This window comes from Clavelina lepadiformis, chromosome 7 (genome assembly GCF_947623445.1).
Source record: "Clavelina lepadiformis chromosome 7, kaClaLepa1.1, whole genome shotgun sequence".
Classification (NCBI taxonomy): Eukaryota; Metazoa; Chordata; class Ascidiacea; order Aplousobranchia; family Clavelinidae; genus Clavelina; species Clavelina lepadiformis.
Window position 1 is genome coordinate 11,370,001 of NC_135246.1, and position 17,515 is coordinate 11,387,515.

The 17,515-nt window shown below is 39.6% G+C and overlaps 4 protein-coding genes across 5 annotated transcripts in view; 3 read left to right on the plus strand and 1 right to left on the minus strand.

The window, feature by feature from the left end:
• The window catches only part of LOC143464762 (cadherin-23-like), a 42,485-nt gene extending 41,007 nt beyond the window's left edge, over positions 1-1,478 (plus strand). For both annotated transcript variants that reach the window (XM_076962733.1, XM_076962734.1), the window contains 2 exons: positions 352-463; positions 1,340-1,478. In XM_076962733.1, the coding sequence (XP_076818848.1) occupies positions 352-462 (111 nt within the window). In that variant the 3' untranslated portion in view covers position 463; positions 1,340-1,478. The remainder of the gene's footprint in view (positions 1-351; positions 464-1,339) is intronic.
• Positions 29-1,896, minus strand: LOC143464766 (uncharacterized). The gene is made up of 5 exons (XM_076962742.1): positions 1,733-1,896; positions 1,572-1,661; positions 1,351-1,471; positions 1,098-1,139; positions 29-905 (listed from the first exon to the last, which is right to left on the minus strand). Exons 1-5 carry the CDS (start codon positions 1,894-1,896, stop codon positions 459-461), a joined length of 864 nt encoding a protein of 287 aa, XP_076818857.1. The 3' UTR covers positions 29-458.
• Positions 1,897-3,427: 1,531 nt separating this feature from the next.
• Positions 3,428-5,112, plus strand: LOC143465605 (uncharacterized). The gene is made up of 3 exons (XM_076963989.1): positions 3,428-3,708; positions 4,281-4,373; positions 4,508-5,112. The coding sequence occupies exons 1-3, from the start codon at positions 3,575-3,577 to the stop codon at positions 4,665-4,667; spliced, it is 387 nt and encodes a 128-aa protein (XP_076820104.1). The 5' UTR covers positions 3,428-3,574; the 3' UTR covers positions 4,668-5,112.
• Positions 5,113-7,331: 2,219 nt separating this feature from the next.
• On the plus strand, positions 7,332-16,174 carry LOC143465604 (uncharacterized). Its single transcript, XM_076963988.1, has 4 exons — positions 7,332-8,637; positions 14,205-14,562; positions 14,830-14,933; positions 15,179-16,174. The coding sequence occupies exons 1-4, from the start codon at positions 8,452-8,454 to the stop codon at positions 15,311-15,313; spliced, it is 783 nt and encodes a 260-aa protein (XP_076820103.1). The 5' UTR covers positions 7,332-8,451; the 3' UTR covers positions 15,314-16,174.
• The last annotated feature ends 1,341 nt before the right edge of the window (positions 16,175-17,515 follow it).

Consider the following 17,515-nt stretch of genomic DNA (forward strand, 5'->3'; position numbering starts at 1 on the left):
AAGCCTGTTGTTGTAGTCATGGTAAAATTGCCAAAACAGATTTTATTTCCAAACCGAAGTATATAATTAGAGATTCTGTGTAAATCAAAAGGTCAAGACGGAGCTGTCTGAGAAATCATGCAGTTGTAGTTCAATTAAACAACCTCAAAATATAATTTAAAAAATATATGGATTCTTGCATTTAAAGCAAACACCAAAAATGTCAAAAGCAGCAAGATAATTGGCAAAATCGTTTTTGTCTATGAGGTCACATGTCGAAATCCCTGACGTTTTACCAATATAAAACGGACGTGTTAACTCAGCTGAGGTATATGATTGTTCAATGTTGAAACAAATTTCTCTTTTTGCCAGAGCGAAGACACGCGTGACACGTTCGAAAATGACATCATTCTCCACGCTCCTGGATGCGGCGGAAAGTCCTTAACCCCCCTTCACGGATCAGATAGCAACTCTTCCTTCTAAGGTGAGATCTTTGTGGATTGTGGGATTCGAATCACTAGGGTTTTGGACAGATCAGGAGGGGCGGTCACCCGTCCTGACCTGAAACTACTGTCTATCCTTTCGGACGATTTTGGCTCGTGGAAACGGATTTTCGAGGATGCGGAAAAAGTCCCTTTGCTGTAACGGAAACTCTGCTGACGAGAGGAACTTTGCACCGGAGTGGTTGTGCAACTCCGCGACTGTCCCGAACCTAGTCCGGTGTTGTAATACCTCCCATTTATTTTAAGTCGGGGTGAGACCGTTGCCGCATTATTATGGGCAACTGTGACAGGAGTTGCACTCTGCACAACCCGAGTCCCATTTAGCGCATTTCTCACGTGATCTTGATGTTGGAGCCGGATGTTACGTCCTCGCATCACCAACCACGAGTTGTGATTTGCTTCGTCATTTCCTATCCAGTTGTTCTAACAAAAAGTAGACATTACTTAGATTGAAAATTGGTAGTCTGACGCATTCAGACATTGTTATTGTAACTTTCTCCCTTTAAACTGGCGTAAAGTTAGCAATTTTATGAGGATTACTTCAAAGAGTGGAACATATTTGATCAAAGGAAGCAAATTTACGAGGAGTTTCATGGGCGAAATAGCTCCACTTACCACCAGCATCGAGGGCGATCGATTGGTGTTCCCGTTCCGCCTCTGAAAATAACATTCCTAAATCATTTCAGTATCCCTGAAGAGCCCGATAACACGTTCACAGTAATAGGATAATAATGTCTAAAGTGCTGATAGCCTACTTTCATACAGGCGCGTTCCAGCGTGGCTTTGCCAAACAAAAATTTCGATGAGAATTCTAACCTAATAGCTCTTATTTTAACCTTACACCTCTTTTGAAACAGATTTCTCTTACATTCTTTTGTCTGGGAGTCGTCGATTTGGAGAGAGATTCCGTAATTGTGACGTCATGGTCGGAGATGTTCTGGCCACCGCTTAGCGTCGGAACCGGCGTAGTGGGTGGCGCCTGTGGACGTCTGACCAAAAAAAGTGGAAGTATTAATTTTCACACAAACCACATAACTAAGATGAAAACTAGAAACCCGTTCCAGACGTCAACCTAGAACATTTTCTCACGTTTCTTCGAGATTCAAATCATCGTCGATGATACGGCCAGCTCTCATCAGGCGGATGAATACATGCATAGAGCGCTCATTTTCTCGACTCCTTCGACACGACAAAGTATTTTTTATTTACCGTTTTACATGTGTTTTACGTAACTTTCCACGCATTTTTACCTCATTTGCCTTTCGCGCTCCCTACGTAACCTTCCGGCCCTGTTATTTGACGATTGGGACGTCATAAGGAGTGACGATGCCGAGTTGGCCACCTTTCGCACCAGAAGCGTCTCATCATGCTGACTGTTACGGTTTTTCGATGACGACACGGATGTTTTCTCCATGGACGGAGTTGAAACGTAAAGACAGCGTTGCTTAGGAAAGCCTATAAATGAAGATAATCAGGCTTACTTGTGGTTGGTAAAAGTGCTTTTGGAGTAGCCACCGCTGCCCGCGTAGAAAACAAAAAGCAATTAGGTGGCGGACCAGATGTGATCAACTCAACACTCCAACATACTCGACAGCTCACTTGCTTTACTCATACACGAGATCTATCATGTGCTTGAAATACTTTACTGATAGCTACTAGGTCACCTTTTTCATTATTTCTAACTTCACGGTCACTGCAAGTTATGAAAATGCTTTCACTTGTCACGTGGAAATTAGGCTTCATTTAGGGATAAATTTTAAAGTTGTCTTTATTTATTTTACGTGATTAATTAAGCGCAGGTAATGTTACAGCGGTAATCTAAATTTATTGTCGAAAGTATAACGCCTTTTATTTTACTGGTAACAAATACTTTTTCAAGTCAAAAATTTCATATAATCATAATAAAATGTTTACGGTTACGAGTGATGTCTTTTACTTACACCCTTGTGTTTTGAAATTTATATGGCCCGCTTTTGCTCTTTTTGCTGCTTTTATCCACTAAATAAAAAGTATGACAAAGTGTAAATGTTGCTTGCTCTTTTACATGTCAAACTCACTTTCGTGAAGGAATGCAATTTAGTGCGAGGTATAAATAGCTAGCACGTTGATTGGCCACTTTAACGGTAATGGTGGGTAGTGTTTTACGTCATAACATCGTCGATCAGGTTCGTTCTCGACATTGAGAAGATTCAGATATATTTATACTTAGATTATTATGATTTTAAATCAGTTCATTAACTCCCTTGGAACGTTCCAAAAATCGACACATATTTGTCTACCGCTGACGTCACAGTCACAAGGTTTTAGATCATGATGAACTAAATATTCGCCTATTGTTATAACATCACTCTGTAAGAACTAGTCGGAAAATTAGATACTCCTTTATGAGAAAAGCCTTCCCCAACAAAAAGTAGCTACTGCAAACAAGATTTTACGTAGGACCACGTTGTTTATTTAGACCGCGCTTCCCATGGGCTTACATCAGCTATTTACAACAACCAAAACTCAAGTAGGCTAGTATCTGATTTCCAAACCACACTGGTATAGACAAACTGACAAAACAAGTAATTTTGCTCATAGTTCTGTAAAAGCAGTTGTTTAAAATCACAATATTTCTCCCTTAAAAGCTTCACTCACTGCTGACTGTTTCGAAAGCGGACAAAGTTTTCATTATTGAGTCACAAACCCTTATGTTACGTCACAACAAGGTTTGGTCTTGCTGGTAATTATTGGAACGCCCGCGCATTGTTTCAAGTGTGTAAAATCGGACATTTTTTGTTTCCTTTGACGCGGCAGTTTCGAATTTCGTTGTACAAAGCCTTTCATTTGATACAGATCCGATACAGTTACGTTTGTTGTTCAATTAATAATAAGTTACAGATGTCAAACTTTTTTCTGTCGAAACAAAACCACATTTCACATCAAAATAACTTTGACTGTTGCCCCATATGCCGCAGTGTCTTCTGCAATGATTAAAGACCAGATTCTCAGACCAGCAATCAATTCAAAAGGCGATTTTTCGGCAAGAATATTACAGCAAAATATTCCAAACTAAAATCAGTAAAATTAAAAAAAGTCTTAATGCTACCACTATGAGGTCAGAGCAGGATGTTAATAGAGAGGCGAAGGCTTTGCTTGATCGTTTGTCGCTGGATTTGGAACAACAACTTTCAATGATAGAAATAGCAAAGAAGCACCAGCTTCAAAGGATAAGAAAAGAACTAAGGTGGATATTACGAAAATTTCTTTCCTTGTTGTAACATGGCGGTATCAGTATAATTACAAACCAACAAATTATTTGAATTGTTCAGCTCTGAGACCGGTTGATGTTAGTTATTTGCAATTTATTTTAATAACGTGACGCCAAAGATGTTGCGTGTTTCGAAATACAATCTTTCTGTGTCTTTATTATAAGGATGTTGTAACAACTATCTTTTGTGAAATATTTCGTCATCAAAATCCATTTACGTGAGTCATAATGAGCAAATCTTTGTGGCTATATTTGGTATATATCCCAACATAGGAAATGCACTTTTGATAAATTCCGGCTATGTTTGCTATTGCATAAGACTGCTGGTGTATCATTGGAGTATTTGTTAGCTTTACGCGGCCTTTGCCCAACGCGAAAAGTTTTTAGTGGCTTTTATCCAAACGCAAATGTTTGCACAAACTGATACTTTACATTGCCAACATGCTGGTTATGCTTACCACCTTGTGCCATTCCTGTCACGGGTGAAGTCCCAGACCATGCAAACTCTCAGATAAATTTTGCACTAACTGAAACGTCTTTTGATTTAGAGACATAAATGCATTTTACAAAATCCTCCACAAGCATGGAGGTCATTGTCCCACAGCAGCGCCCACTACCGATAGAGAAGCAGACGAGATTAGGTATGGAAAGGGCAAGGGAATTGGAAATTTTTAATAGACTGTTTTTGTGCAAAATTGAAAAATTAACGATGACAAGCATTAACTTTAACGAGAATAGATAAAAACTGCTCGTGTTTATTTGGTTTACTTCGCAGAAAGAAATTCCGTTGTCATCCCAGAATGGTTTTTGGTGAAGATTTTCAGGCTGGTTTTTCGGCCGTCCTGGCTCGGAAAGAGTATCGGAAGAACTTTGACCTAAACCTGATTATTCTACGATTTAAGTCAAAGAAAAAACTATCATGGCCTAATACATGAGTCAATTACTGCGGTAAACTGCCGAACAAAAACATTTATTGTACATCTTTATAACGTGTCAGTAGTGTGAGAATTATTTGTGGGTGTGCTACGTTGTATGAATATGTTTAGAAACTACAGGTGTAAATTACTTATATGTCACATATCGCAATTGTTGTGAAAGGAAAACCACACCTACTAGCAATACAAATCTAGACTAATGACTACTTTGGACAAAAACAAATTTTGATAATGTTTGTTAACACTATAACAAATCCGGATATATACTAATGATTATTTTGAGGTTTTTTAAAATCATCGAATAGTATTTATAGTATATACTGCTTACTAATTTTAGCCTGATAGCTCATTTGTAAACAAAAGCGAAGAAAAATCATTTCAAACTTGCCTGGTTTATTTATTTGCTTAACAACCGTAGACTTGTAAATAAATTTTTATAGTTTCACGTGACAGCTTCCTGTTTTTAATATGTCAGAGGAGTCTGAAATCAAGCTACAGTATACTTTCTCCTCAATATTATTTCAACTTAACAATTAATGAAAAAGGGTCATTGGTTAACCACCAGATCTCGGCTAAATATTTCAAACTTTCTCTTGCGCTAAGAGCTGTCAAGGTCACTTTCTCAATCCAGCTGTTTTCTTTAATGAGTGCCATTATTGCTTGTTTTAGTATTGTTCTTGCTCAGTGTTTTTGAACTTCGGTCATTTTGGATTTATCAAAGATTCTTCTTCCGATAAGGTTGTATATACAAAACGGTGACGTCATTCTCGAGTCAGTTTGAGAATTCTTTGAGATGCATCAAGAATGTCGGATAAAGAGGTTTTAGAATATTACCACAACAAGTATTAGCGTTTACCTATTTAATTTAAGAGGTCAAATTTGGTATAATATTGACTTAATATGATGAGCATAGTTTATTGAGTAACTAAACTCGGAGCGATCTATAAAAATAAATCTAACGTGCTCTCTCTTTACTTTCTACTGCTGGTATAATAAAGAGTTCGGCAAAAGAATCAGTCTGATATTACCCTTGCCTGTAGAGCAGATTATCCTTAAATCCGGCAATTAATTAAAGCTCCTTTAATAGTCACAAGCTTTCCTTTGATCTAAGCCTGTGTTTCTACAATACACAATCCTAATCCGATTTGCTTATACACCTATACAAGCAGTTTTCCCCTTATGAAATAACAATAGTATCCGGTTAGGGCGTGTGTACAAGATGTGGTGTTACAATGGTACACACAGAATGAAATCGTTACATTGAAGAAAGTACGAAATTTGCTACATTGTCAAGGTAAAATATGTTTGAGAAAGAATTTCCGATGGCGCCAAATAATATACTTAAGTACTTAGCCTTATGCTCGACAATGCGAATTTCGCCGTATCATACGAGTCCTGTCTGTTGTGTAAATCAGCTAACTAAAAAGGCATCATATTTTTTAAGTGTCTTGATTCACCTCTTTACATAATATTCTATGAAAGCTCAAATCGGAACAAAGACAATGCAATCATTGTTGGAAAACGGAAGAAAAGATTTTTGTTCCGGTGATGTCATCACACTTGATTATATTGCGTGAGGCAGAAGGGCCCAGATCTAATTAGTTTTATAATCTATGCGAATCAATTTCTCGTTTCTTCAAACCGCCGTTCCCCTTTCAAATGTTATCAATCAAACAGTTTTCTTTCATCTAGCCGTGAGTGGTCAGGCCAGGTGTTCAACCGTTCTGTGCAAGCAACTAATTTTCAACTCGCTGACTCATCTAATAAAATCTTTCTTTCTTAGTTTCTTAGCAAAGCCTAATTTTTATTGCTTAATGTACTGGAGTGAAACGGGGTTAAACGAATAAATCCAAAAGTTTGATGACTTGCAAAGTCAAGGAAGTAAGTTCACGGAACGTCTAAGTTTGCCAGTGATCAATTCAGCTGCAACTTTGTGGACATAAATTATTCAAAGCCAGAATAAATTAGTCTTGAGTGGAAAAGTCCCTGGTACATTAAAACCCTTGGTTTGCATTCTTTACTAAATATGGCGATGTCACTCAAAAATAAAACTTGGTTTCCGCAGATGTAAACAAGCATTTGCATGATTTAATACTTGCATTTAATTCCGGAGCAAGGGTAGTTGGTATTTTTATCTCTAGCGTTTTAGGGCAATGTAAACAGTCTTGTATATATGAATTATATTATTTTACTTTGGATTTTTTTAGTTGTTTTATTTCACTCTAAATCATGCCTGCGTAATTGCCTCAGATTGCCGCAGATATCCTGTATGGCAAGGTTCAAGGTGTGCAAACATTTGCCCGGAATAATTGAGTCTAGTATATAGTCAAATTTAGCTTTAAAATCAAATTTTGTAAGCACAGCTCTCGTGCCGAAGTACAATTATTAAATTACCGCTGTTATTTTACCACCAAGTCTACTAAAAGTATGCAGAGGACACATAATAACCCCATAGACACATAATAACATGGTGTGGATCCATATGAATAATTATTCGATTTAATGGGCCATTTACTGCTTCTCGGATCATATAGTTACAATTAATTGACTTTACTTAATAATCGCGACCTTTGGTATGTTTAAACACTTTCCATAATAATGCCTTTGTAGTGTCTTAAATTATGACTTTGATATAAATTTAGGCCGAGACGAGTTCAGGAAATTATCTGTCGCACCTATACCCGTGAAGAAGACCGTGTTTACGAGCAAGCTGTATTGTTTAAAGTTGGCCTGTATGTTAGAAGCGCCATATGTACGCATGCAATTCCTACAAGCGAAAGTAATGCCATTCGCTCTTCTAATTAACCGTCGCTTGTTTGGTGACGTAATGCTTTTAACTGCTAATTCAAGCGGAAGGTAAATGACCCTCAACCAAGAACAAAGAACTGTATTGTGGTTGAAGCGGGCCAAAACGAACTCCTGTATTTCGGAGTAAAGCGGTCCTTTTAGCCGTCACATAGCTTAGTAAATAAAAGAGCGTCAATATTAATTCAGTTAGATCGAACGTATGTGAACGCCATAAAAGTTAGTAAAAATTAAAATCAAAAAATTGTTCACGTGTTGCCTTCAAGTTATTGCAGAAATATCCCTTTGATGCTCTGCAAGCCACGCGACTATAACTTTCACCTTCAATGGACCGTGATGTTTTATCATCTGCAGCAGTCGTTCGTCTTCCAACTATATTGCGTTTTGCTTCTCAACTGTGTCTTGCACTTGTTTTCTCACGCCAGCCGAATTTTAGCAATTTGCAGCTAAAACATGCTTAAATAGGCTGGTATGTTGGCAGGTTGAAACGGTGGAGATTTGTTGGCGCTGTCCGATAAACATTTAATTAAACGTTTTCTAATCGAGATTATGCAGTAAAACATTTGTTGCCTGACAAAATTCAAAATATCATGACATGGAACTTGTTATCAGATACAACCAGCCATTGTATAGGCAAAAAGTTGTCTTTCTGTTATCCAATGTAATAGCAGGGTTTATCAGTTAGATCAAAGGCCATATGATGGTTGGAGTACAGACGATGCTTGCGTTTGATTTTTGTTATTTCGTCTGCCGTGTTCAATGTAGCGGTTGTGGCAGATGATCACGAGAATAAGGCAAGAATCTTCGAAGTGCTTTCGTTGTTATTATGACAGGGCGCGCAAAGAACGAAAAAAGACTGGGGATCAAAGTAGACGAACACACTCTTTGAAGTGGCGCGGGTAGAAAAAAAGGCGCACATATAAAAACTCGGCCGCGCGACGTTGGTCTTGTCAGTCAGAGTAAGCAGAAGCGTTCAAAGATGCTTTTATCGAGGTTTTTTCTTTTTGGTTTCGTCTTCTTGCAATATGCACAATTTGAACTGTGCGAATCAGCGACCAAGGACTCGGACGTAGCTGGTTTACTTCCCATAAACGGAAGTCCGGCAAGGATACGTGCGCGCCTTCGTGGAGGTCATCCACGTGTGTCTGGACATCCTACAAGAAAGGTAAGCTCTACGTTTTATAGCTTATTCGATCCGATGTTAATCTTTTAAAAAATGAAAGCATATTTGAGACTTTGTAAAAAGTTTCTGCTCAAAAAGCGCTTACAATCCCTTCACATTAGATAGGCTGTTCTCTAAGTGATGTGGAAAAGAAAAATTAAAGTGTTTACACGCCTTGCCTTAACATTTTCGTGGTTAGAACAACCAGCGCACGTCGTGTACTTGTCATAAGCGGTCAAACGACAAGAAGATGCTATACTGTAATGATTTTGAACATTTTAACGTTGAAAGCGTGTTTTTTTATGAAATTCAGTTGGACCACACAGTCTGTTCTTGTGGTATTACGACATGATTCGGCAAAAAATATAAAAATGCGTTCGGACCGTTCGTATTACCATAGTCTAAAAACAAAAACTGTCTCATATTAACCTGTGGCGCATATTGGACCAACATGATATAGAATGTTACCCTGAAATTCGAATCAAAAGTAACGTATTTCATGTGGTATGCGGTAATAGGAGCCACGCGTTTAAAATTGCTCCCTGATTTCGTCTGCACGAGAAATGCGATCGCATTTAGTATAGGAAACGGTGCCCTGAGCGTATTTTCGGCATATTGCAAATAGGTCTCAGATAGATGAACGAATTTAAAGCGTTCCTTCCAATTACCGCAGCAGTTTACAAAGCGCACAAGTAAGGTACAAACAACCGCAAAATAGCCCTAATAGGATTAAATGCCGACATAGAGGTATTGCTGCGTGCGTCTTTGTAGTCTTAAAAACGTCCTGTGGTTTTTTATACGGTCGATCGGTCACTACCGAGTGTTGTTCTACAATTCCCTATCTTTTATCCTTAAATTTGTGTTACGCTGATACCCGTTTCAGTGAAACGGAGTTTTCGTTTGCTGTTTACCAATCTGACTAGCGGTTCAATTCGGAGAATGCCTTGATACTTCTTCGGCCTGTCGTCGAAACGCGTTGTGAGTACTGTTGTTGACGGCATTACTTGTCTTGTTTCAGTTTGCGGTAGTTGAGATTGGGAATGGAACGGTGGAAATCTACGTATTCATCAAAATGTGGTGAAAGTTTTGGTATAAACTTGAGTTTTGCCAAACACTTCTCGCTCTAATTGTGTGTATAGCATTGGGAGTTTGTTCGCCAGAAAATTGATTACATCCACCGACTGTTCTTAAAGTCTAAGCGCTTCAAAAAATTTCACCCACGGATGTTAAATTTTCCGTATTGTGAAAAATCAAACGGATTTTGCACTCAACTAAATCCCGCTTGGATACGTAAGAATTATGAATGAATGAATCTTTCAGTTCGACCATAAAATTTCAATTGACAGTTCCTTTTAATGCAGGTGCTTCCCTACTGTCAGCTGTCAAAATTTTCGAGCCAAAACAGCATAGCCAGATAATGCAATACCGATAAGGTATTGCGTTGACAAAATAAATTTGGTAAAAATACCACTTGTTGGCTGGATTTCGGCGCCGACAAGAATTCGATTTTGGCAAAATAGCCTCGGAACTGAACTACCCACATCGACACTATGGTGCGCAAATTAACGGTTCTGCGTCGAAACATAGTGGATTGATAACCGATTCTTATAATTGTGCTTGTAATCTTGTTATAATGGGCATATGGCGACGATTTTAAGATACTTTAAAGTCAAAGTTTGCTTTTTATAGAATAAAGCAATTGTGAGTGGTATTTTCTTCTTTGGTGCGTTGCACTTATGGCGCGTTATGAAATTCCTGACTGCGTCATAATGAAGATGTTTTCAATTGATTCATCTGGTACGAATTCAATAACACCTCACAAATTTTTTTTGGTTTTGGTTACCGCCGAATTGGTTACCAACTTATAGTTCGTTGATCTGTATCTTACGAGTTGATTGTTTAACCCAGAGCGCCAAAACGTGGCAATATAGTTGGAGATTTATGCTTTACTGCTTTGAATATTGTTTAATATTATATTTACCATCATCATTTTTACAGCATAATATACGGTTGCTATGGTTGGGTATGAGTGTCATCAAAGACTTTTTTATGCGAGCTCGTAAAGTTTTACGTCACAACTTTTCGCATTCTGCTGTTGCTGGCGCCGTGATGTAATGCAATGGTCTCTCTGTTGTTTTTGCGACTGTCTAAATACTTAGGTGCTCACGTTTAGACAAAAACCCCAGAGTCAGATGTTGGACATTTCGTACATTCCACTCGAGCCTTGGTAGTAATTCCATTTCCATTTCGAAATAGAAACGTCAATTCATCGAGAAGATAAAATTTTCTCAGGACCGGAAAAATCTTTCGTTACGTCACGTACCAGGTGTTCGAGAAACTTCTTCATACACCATTGTGTTATTGACAAGCGTATTAGCGGTAGACGAGTCTTATACGGTTTGATTAACGTTCAGGATATTTGCCTCAACTTTGGCATTTCCGTTTGGGCGACGTAAATATAACAACGGTTGATTAAAGCGACGATGTCTGCTGGTATTTTTGGACGGAATGCTGTAGAAAACTGGACTTAATACCGATTTTCCCTTTCCGCTTTCATCCAGTTGTTACGTTTAGCAACCTGTTATCATGTGTTGTTGTTGTTTGTGTACAGTAGGATATTACATGCACAGTTACACCTTGTATGAGAGAGTTACAAATTACAATCCATCTTTTCGCTAAAGGTAGGAGTAAGAGGGCAGACATAGTGATAATGTTGTTGTCAGATGCGATATGTGATTCATGTGGTGAAATTTGTCGTTGTATGATGGGTTTATCATCATCAAACACGCGAGATGTGCTGCTCTGTCAACTTCCGTAGCTTTTCGTATGGTTGACCCCCTGACTTGTGCGGTATTTTCTTATGATTAAATTCCTGAAGTGGATGATTGTGATAATCGTTATTCATTAATATTCACTTAACTTCCCACTCAAGTACCCCAAGTAACACACCTCTATTGAGCGATTCTAAGGAATATGGTGTATCACTAACAGGGTGCAAGCAGGATGAATTGATTGTACAGTGTACACTCACAGCACGGTGACTTATGCAGAGGTTATTTGTGCCAGAACCGAACAGCGCTTGCGAGCGTGCAAACACTTAAAATACATTTGCAATGCGACGTTAATCTGCCAGACTCCTGATATCTTGGTGCGTCTCAATTGCGCACTAACTACATGCTCAAACAAAATCCGTAGCTTGCTTTGTTAACACAGGGACTGGTCGGTTGGAATTGATGCCTTCGAGTGCTTTAGGGATTACATAAAGACAAGCGATTCCTATCATTCGAAAAACACTTGACTAGCCGTCGCTTGTTTAGCCTAATCAAAGCAAATTCCTAACAAATTGCCGCACATCTGTTTATTTTGGTATCATATCATTGCCGAGGAAATCGCCTTGAAGTGGCGGCGGAATTCAGGCCAGGGCCAGGACAATGTGCTACACCTGTCATAACCGTTTCTGACGTAAACAAACACGACATTCGCATCAAATAATGTCGCAAATCTCTCATTGCTGCGCACTTTATAGCCTTTATTTTATAACCCGCAACCAAAAATGTAATTTACGATTTCCAATCGTGTTGAAGGCTATGAGCCATAAAGTGGTTATTTACTGACATAAAATTAGCTCTATACGATTTACTTGCAATCAGCATCAGTGAATAATTCGCGGCGGTTTTAAACGGCGTTACCTAAATCATTATGACCAACACAGCTGGCGAATTATGTGAATAAAATTTTATTTTCAAGTCAATTTTCAAAAAGGTGACTTATAACTTTTTAACTAAATTGCGCAAAACCGCTCCTGAGATCGAAAAACTTTCCAAGATTTAATAAGGAGAGCTGGAATTTCACAATGATTGCAATGACGTCTGCAAAAACTTTCGAAGTGGTTTGCGTGTGAACTTGGAAAATGGCGTACGTGCGAATTGCCCTGCACCGGCTTAATTGACGACCTGCTATGATTGCTCTTTGATAAATAAGCGGATTTTACGATTCAGATACTCAATACAAAATACACAATAGGATTAAAGCGGCCTTTTGAAGTTTGCTTGGCGAAGGTAAACGACAGCTGGAAGACGAAAACAAAGCAAAAATATCTGTCGCTTTATCATAATACGGAATTCCCACGAGCCCGGGCCTGGCTGAGATTACGTCGTAGATATTGGAATTATTTCCACGATGATTTGATTCGAACGGCAGCAAAAGTTTGCCCGGATTGACAGCCGCCTTCAAATCTCGGCCATTTAATAACAGATGCGTGCGAAGTCATATTAGTTTAAGCGACTGGACTGTTGGATTGTCGCTTAATGCAAATAATGACTGTTTTGCCAAATAATTTGGAATAGGCGCGCTTATTTGAGACCACATATCTTACCTCACAGGCCGCTTGCCACACGTCAAATGTTGGGTCTGTGTGGTGCCAAAGACTTTATTTACTAGTTGTCAGTCGCCGGGTCTTTGATGTAGCGTGATAAATGGCTTTTCGAGGCGGCAAGGCCACTTTAAAATATAAATATGCTCACATGGTAAACATTAAAGTGAACAGTTAAAAATTAATTAGCTCTGGGGCGGAATTTTGCTGATAAGGCGTTTGGAAAAATTAAAGCGGCTAAGATCGAAAATGGATGGCTTTTTCTTTCATTCGGTTGCCGTCGCTTGCTCGTCTACAATCACTTCTTAAACCGAAATAGTTTTATTTGACATACAGTATAGGAAAAAGCCTTGGACGCAGAAATGCTTTTTAACAAGGGACGTTTTTTTCGCCAGAATTCAATACAAAAATACCGCAACGATGAAGTGTGCGCCCACGAGGCAACGTTGGTCAAAACAATCAAAAGGAAAACCGTTTAAACGAGGTTGCACACCTATTTGCACTTCGACAAAACACGGGCCAGGATTGCTGGCTAGGGTAAATGAAGCGATGCCCTTTGATGGATGCTAAACGGCGCGTTTTACGAGTCGGCAAATTAATTTTAAACCGCTGCGCTCGCGATCTCGTTTTGCCTTGAAAGTGAAGCAGAAAATAAAAAAGTCGGCGAAAATAGGCGGTTTTGGATGATGTCATACACGTACCTTTGCGTTTGACGTCATCACAAAGGAAAAAGATAAAAGGGATTCGTATCGGTTTTGACAATGAAAAATAGTTGGGCTCGCCGAACTGCGGTCTGGTTTGCCCAAGATAAAAATTAGATAACCTTTCCTGACCCAGCAGCAGCGTTAAAAGCTGACGCCATTGCCATGAAAACAAAGCTTCGGATTTGGGCGCTGAGGTTGTTATTTCGTGCACATACTTTCCTTACTACGCCCTTATGAGCAGATAATTCGGCGGCCGTATAAGTATAGATGAACCGCGTATTTTCAATCGAAACTGTCACCAGATTTTCTTTGCGATAAATCGAAATATCTTTACGCCTCAAGTTGTTGACATAGACTATAAGTTTTTATAGCGTTGTATTCGATCTGAAGATCACCAACATAAACAACGTGTTTAAAATTTTAATGAAAAAGTATAAATATATCCTTATATAAGGCAATGCAATTAACGGCGAACTTTTATTTTGTATTTGCAGGTCATCTGCCCAAGCAATAAAAAGAAATGTAGGCAGAAAACAACAGCCCAGCGTGCAGAGCTCAACATCAGGCGGCCGCGAAAGCATAGAAAGCAAAATCGCAAGTCGAAGAAAAGAAGAAGCTGCTGCAAGAAATTGTTCAAGAAGTGCACGCGAAAACGAAACAAGCGTTGTAAGAAGAACGACACTTGTCTGATAGAGTTCAGCAGAAAATGTCGCGCAAAGTATGAAAAATGTAAAAAGGGCAGCAACAACCGGCCTAGAAGTTGCCGAAGAAAATCACCAAACCCCTCAAATCAATTCCCGACCGTCAAATCTACCCTGCCAACACCAGCAACAACACCGCCGGCAAAAAAAGGTAAATCGACTGCTGAGTACTTGAACCCCCTAACGACACCGTAAGATTAAAAGGCGAATGGTCAAGTGACTGACGCTAGGGTTACCTTTCAAACGGACTCCCACACCGTAACCATAGCCCGCTGGCACATGTTGTATTTCCTTGACAACGACCCCTTTACGTATGTACCATTCACAAAAATAAGTTGTGCACTTGTTTAAAAACCCCGGCGATGTCGTTATTTACCCATGGTGACCTGCCAACGATCATTTGCGTCTTTCTTTTCAGGACGAGACGATATTTGCACGAAACCGGATGATTGTGAACCCGGACTCTGTTGTGCCAGACATAAGCATGTAAAGCTTTGTAAGCCTCTGCTGAATGTTGATCAGGTTAGTTGGACTTTTTGTAGGGCACTGCGACACCAAAGTTTTTTTCGAATTGTTTCTTTCTGTCGCCCTGTTAGGTGGGTATAAGTTACTGCATCGGTTTAGTTTCACTTTACGTAACGACGAGCGTACAATTGTAAAAGCCCCTGATCGCCTAAAAGGCAGTCAGACAAACATTTAAAATTTTCAAGAATCGCTTTTATTTCTTCTGAAACTTCCTTGAGTGACCATCAGTTTCATTTTTTCAGGTTTGTACGAGGGTCTTTCCCAAGAAACGGAGAAGCGCGGACATGTATGAACGTTGCCCCTGCCAGTCGGGTCTGACTTGTGCCCAATCAGAACTGCGTCATCACACCTGCCAGGCGGTTACCCCGGTCACGTGACGACCCGCATTCCAAACTGAACAAGTATTTACGTCGCAGTGACCTCATCACTGTCCGAAGGTGGATGACGCAACGGGCCTGTTTGTACAGCGGAGGTCTGGGGCTCTCAATGATGCAAGAGACCAAATTAGTTCTCAATATTTGCTCGAGTTTGTTTATCCCCCACCCCAAACTAAAGAGAATGACGTCGTCACGAAGCATCCCATAATACTATTTTCTTAAATATGTGTTATAAAAGGTTTAAATTACCCACGACCGACTCTTCTCCCGACGTGAATCAGTGGTCATCTAAAGTTTCCAAAACCTAATGACTTGCAGTTGATTAAAATATACCGTTACACTGAGAATTCTATCATCCCGGTCACTACATAACACGAGTTAAATGGGCCGCTGTTGCAATGTCAAACAGATACGAATCATCGGCTCCAATGCTGCGATTGCTGCCTGCCTCGGTTGTGACAGGTCGAAGAAAAAATGTTCCTCTTTCTGGACGGTTCCGTCCTTCCGAGTCGAATGCTTTAGGAGTAACGAGGAACCACGTTAGTCATAAGTTGTTTTGACTAGCTGGGAAAGTATTGTCATTTGTTTTCCATTATCTTCGAAGACGTGTCATGGTCTTTAATGAATTGTTCATTTTGGAAAACTATAGCTTTTTTCATCGGTTCATAAATCATTCTCACTCGAGTAATAGCATCATCCTTAATCACAGCAAGTGGCCACCTTCACTTTTTGTTATTTGTTTTCTTCGCACGTTTTGCAATTTTCTTTTATTTTGCTCGCAGTTTAAATGTTTCGTTTTATTTACATATATTTCTTGTTTAATATTTGTTGTTTTGTTTATCTATTTTCAATAAACGATTAAAAAAACTACTTGCCTGTTAAGATCGCATATTCTAGGTAAAATGTTAGTCGTTTAACACGGTGGCCATGTTGTCATCTCCTAACTTCAAATCTCAGCGAAATAAAACAATTTCCTGTTTATTCCACAACAAAGATTAAAAAAGAAACAACAAAGTCGGTTGACAAGTGCTTACATTCGTCATTGTAATGCAATTACATCATAGCAGTAAAAGGAAACGTCTCGAAAGCAACTTCAAAAATCATATAACCTCAACGACCACGCCAAGTACAATGCAAGGAATTAAGATTTTGGGAAAGTTTGCACCGTAGCTTAAAGACATATTTGTGACTGGTAATTTGCAGCGAGGTATTTACGGTTATTTAGGTTACAGTCGAATTCGTGAAAGTAAAAGCCTTCTTACATAAATGGCAAGCGCCGATGATCTGGGGTCACGGCGACTGCAGTTTAGAAACAAACAGAGTATCGGGGCGGTTGTAAGCGGACTTTTACTAAACATATTTACAGCAGAGATATTTTCTCAGATGGTATGCTACTGAAAGCCACGACTGCTATGAAAGCAAAGAATGGCAAAGTAGACGTGGCTGACACGTGCTCTGGGGCCACGCCGGATTGAATTTCTATTTTCTGCAGACCACACAGGACTGGTCGCCACAAAAATTAAAACAGGTGAAACGGCCTCAGTTACCAACAACAAACATATTCGAATGTCAGGCGCGTTAAGTGGACCCGCTACCGCCGCGTAACGAGCGAAGCTGCTAAGTTTGATTTATGGTCGAAGCGAAAGTATGGCCTTTTAGCAACATCAAACGTGCTGGACTTAAAACGGGTGCAAATGTCAATCGTTCATCTGTTCATACAACAAAGATCTGTTCTGCTTTGCAACGCGTTCGCAAAACAATGGGTTTTGACACCTAAGTCCCGCTATTTTCTGAGTCAAAAGCAATTTAAACAAAAACAGCGGCCCCAAAGTGCGTCGGGGACGCCTAATGCGCAATTATGCAATAGCTCGCCACCTTGGTAGCAGCGTGGGTTGAATGCCTTTCAAGCCTTTTATGGTACACGCGAGCAACAGTACGGTACAAGCGTTTGGATAAGCCGACCCAGTATGCCGTTTTCATTGGCATAGGCGCATCTCCTGTTTATGTAAGACGTCAGCCTTGGGTGTAACTTTCCTTCGAGATTTGTCCTTAAATACGGATGTGTCGACCACAACAATCGAAAAACAGAACTCTTTGGTAAGTGAGAGGCCAAACACGCAATTGACCGTTGACCTGAAACTACACGGTGTGTGGTAAGAAATAGTTCCTTGGGTATTCGTCAGTTACCACTATCACGTTTCC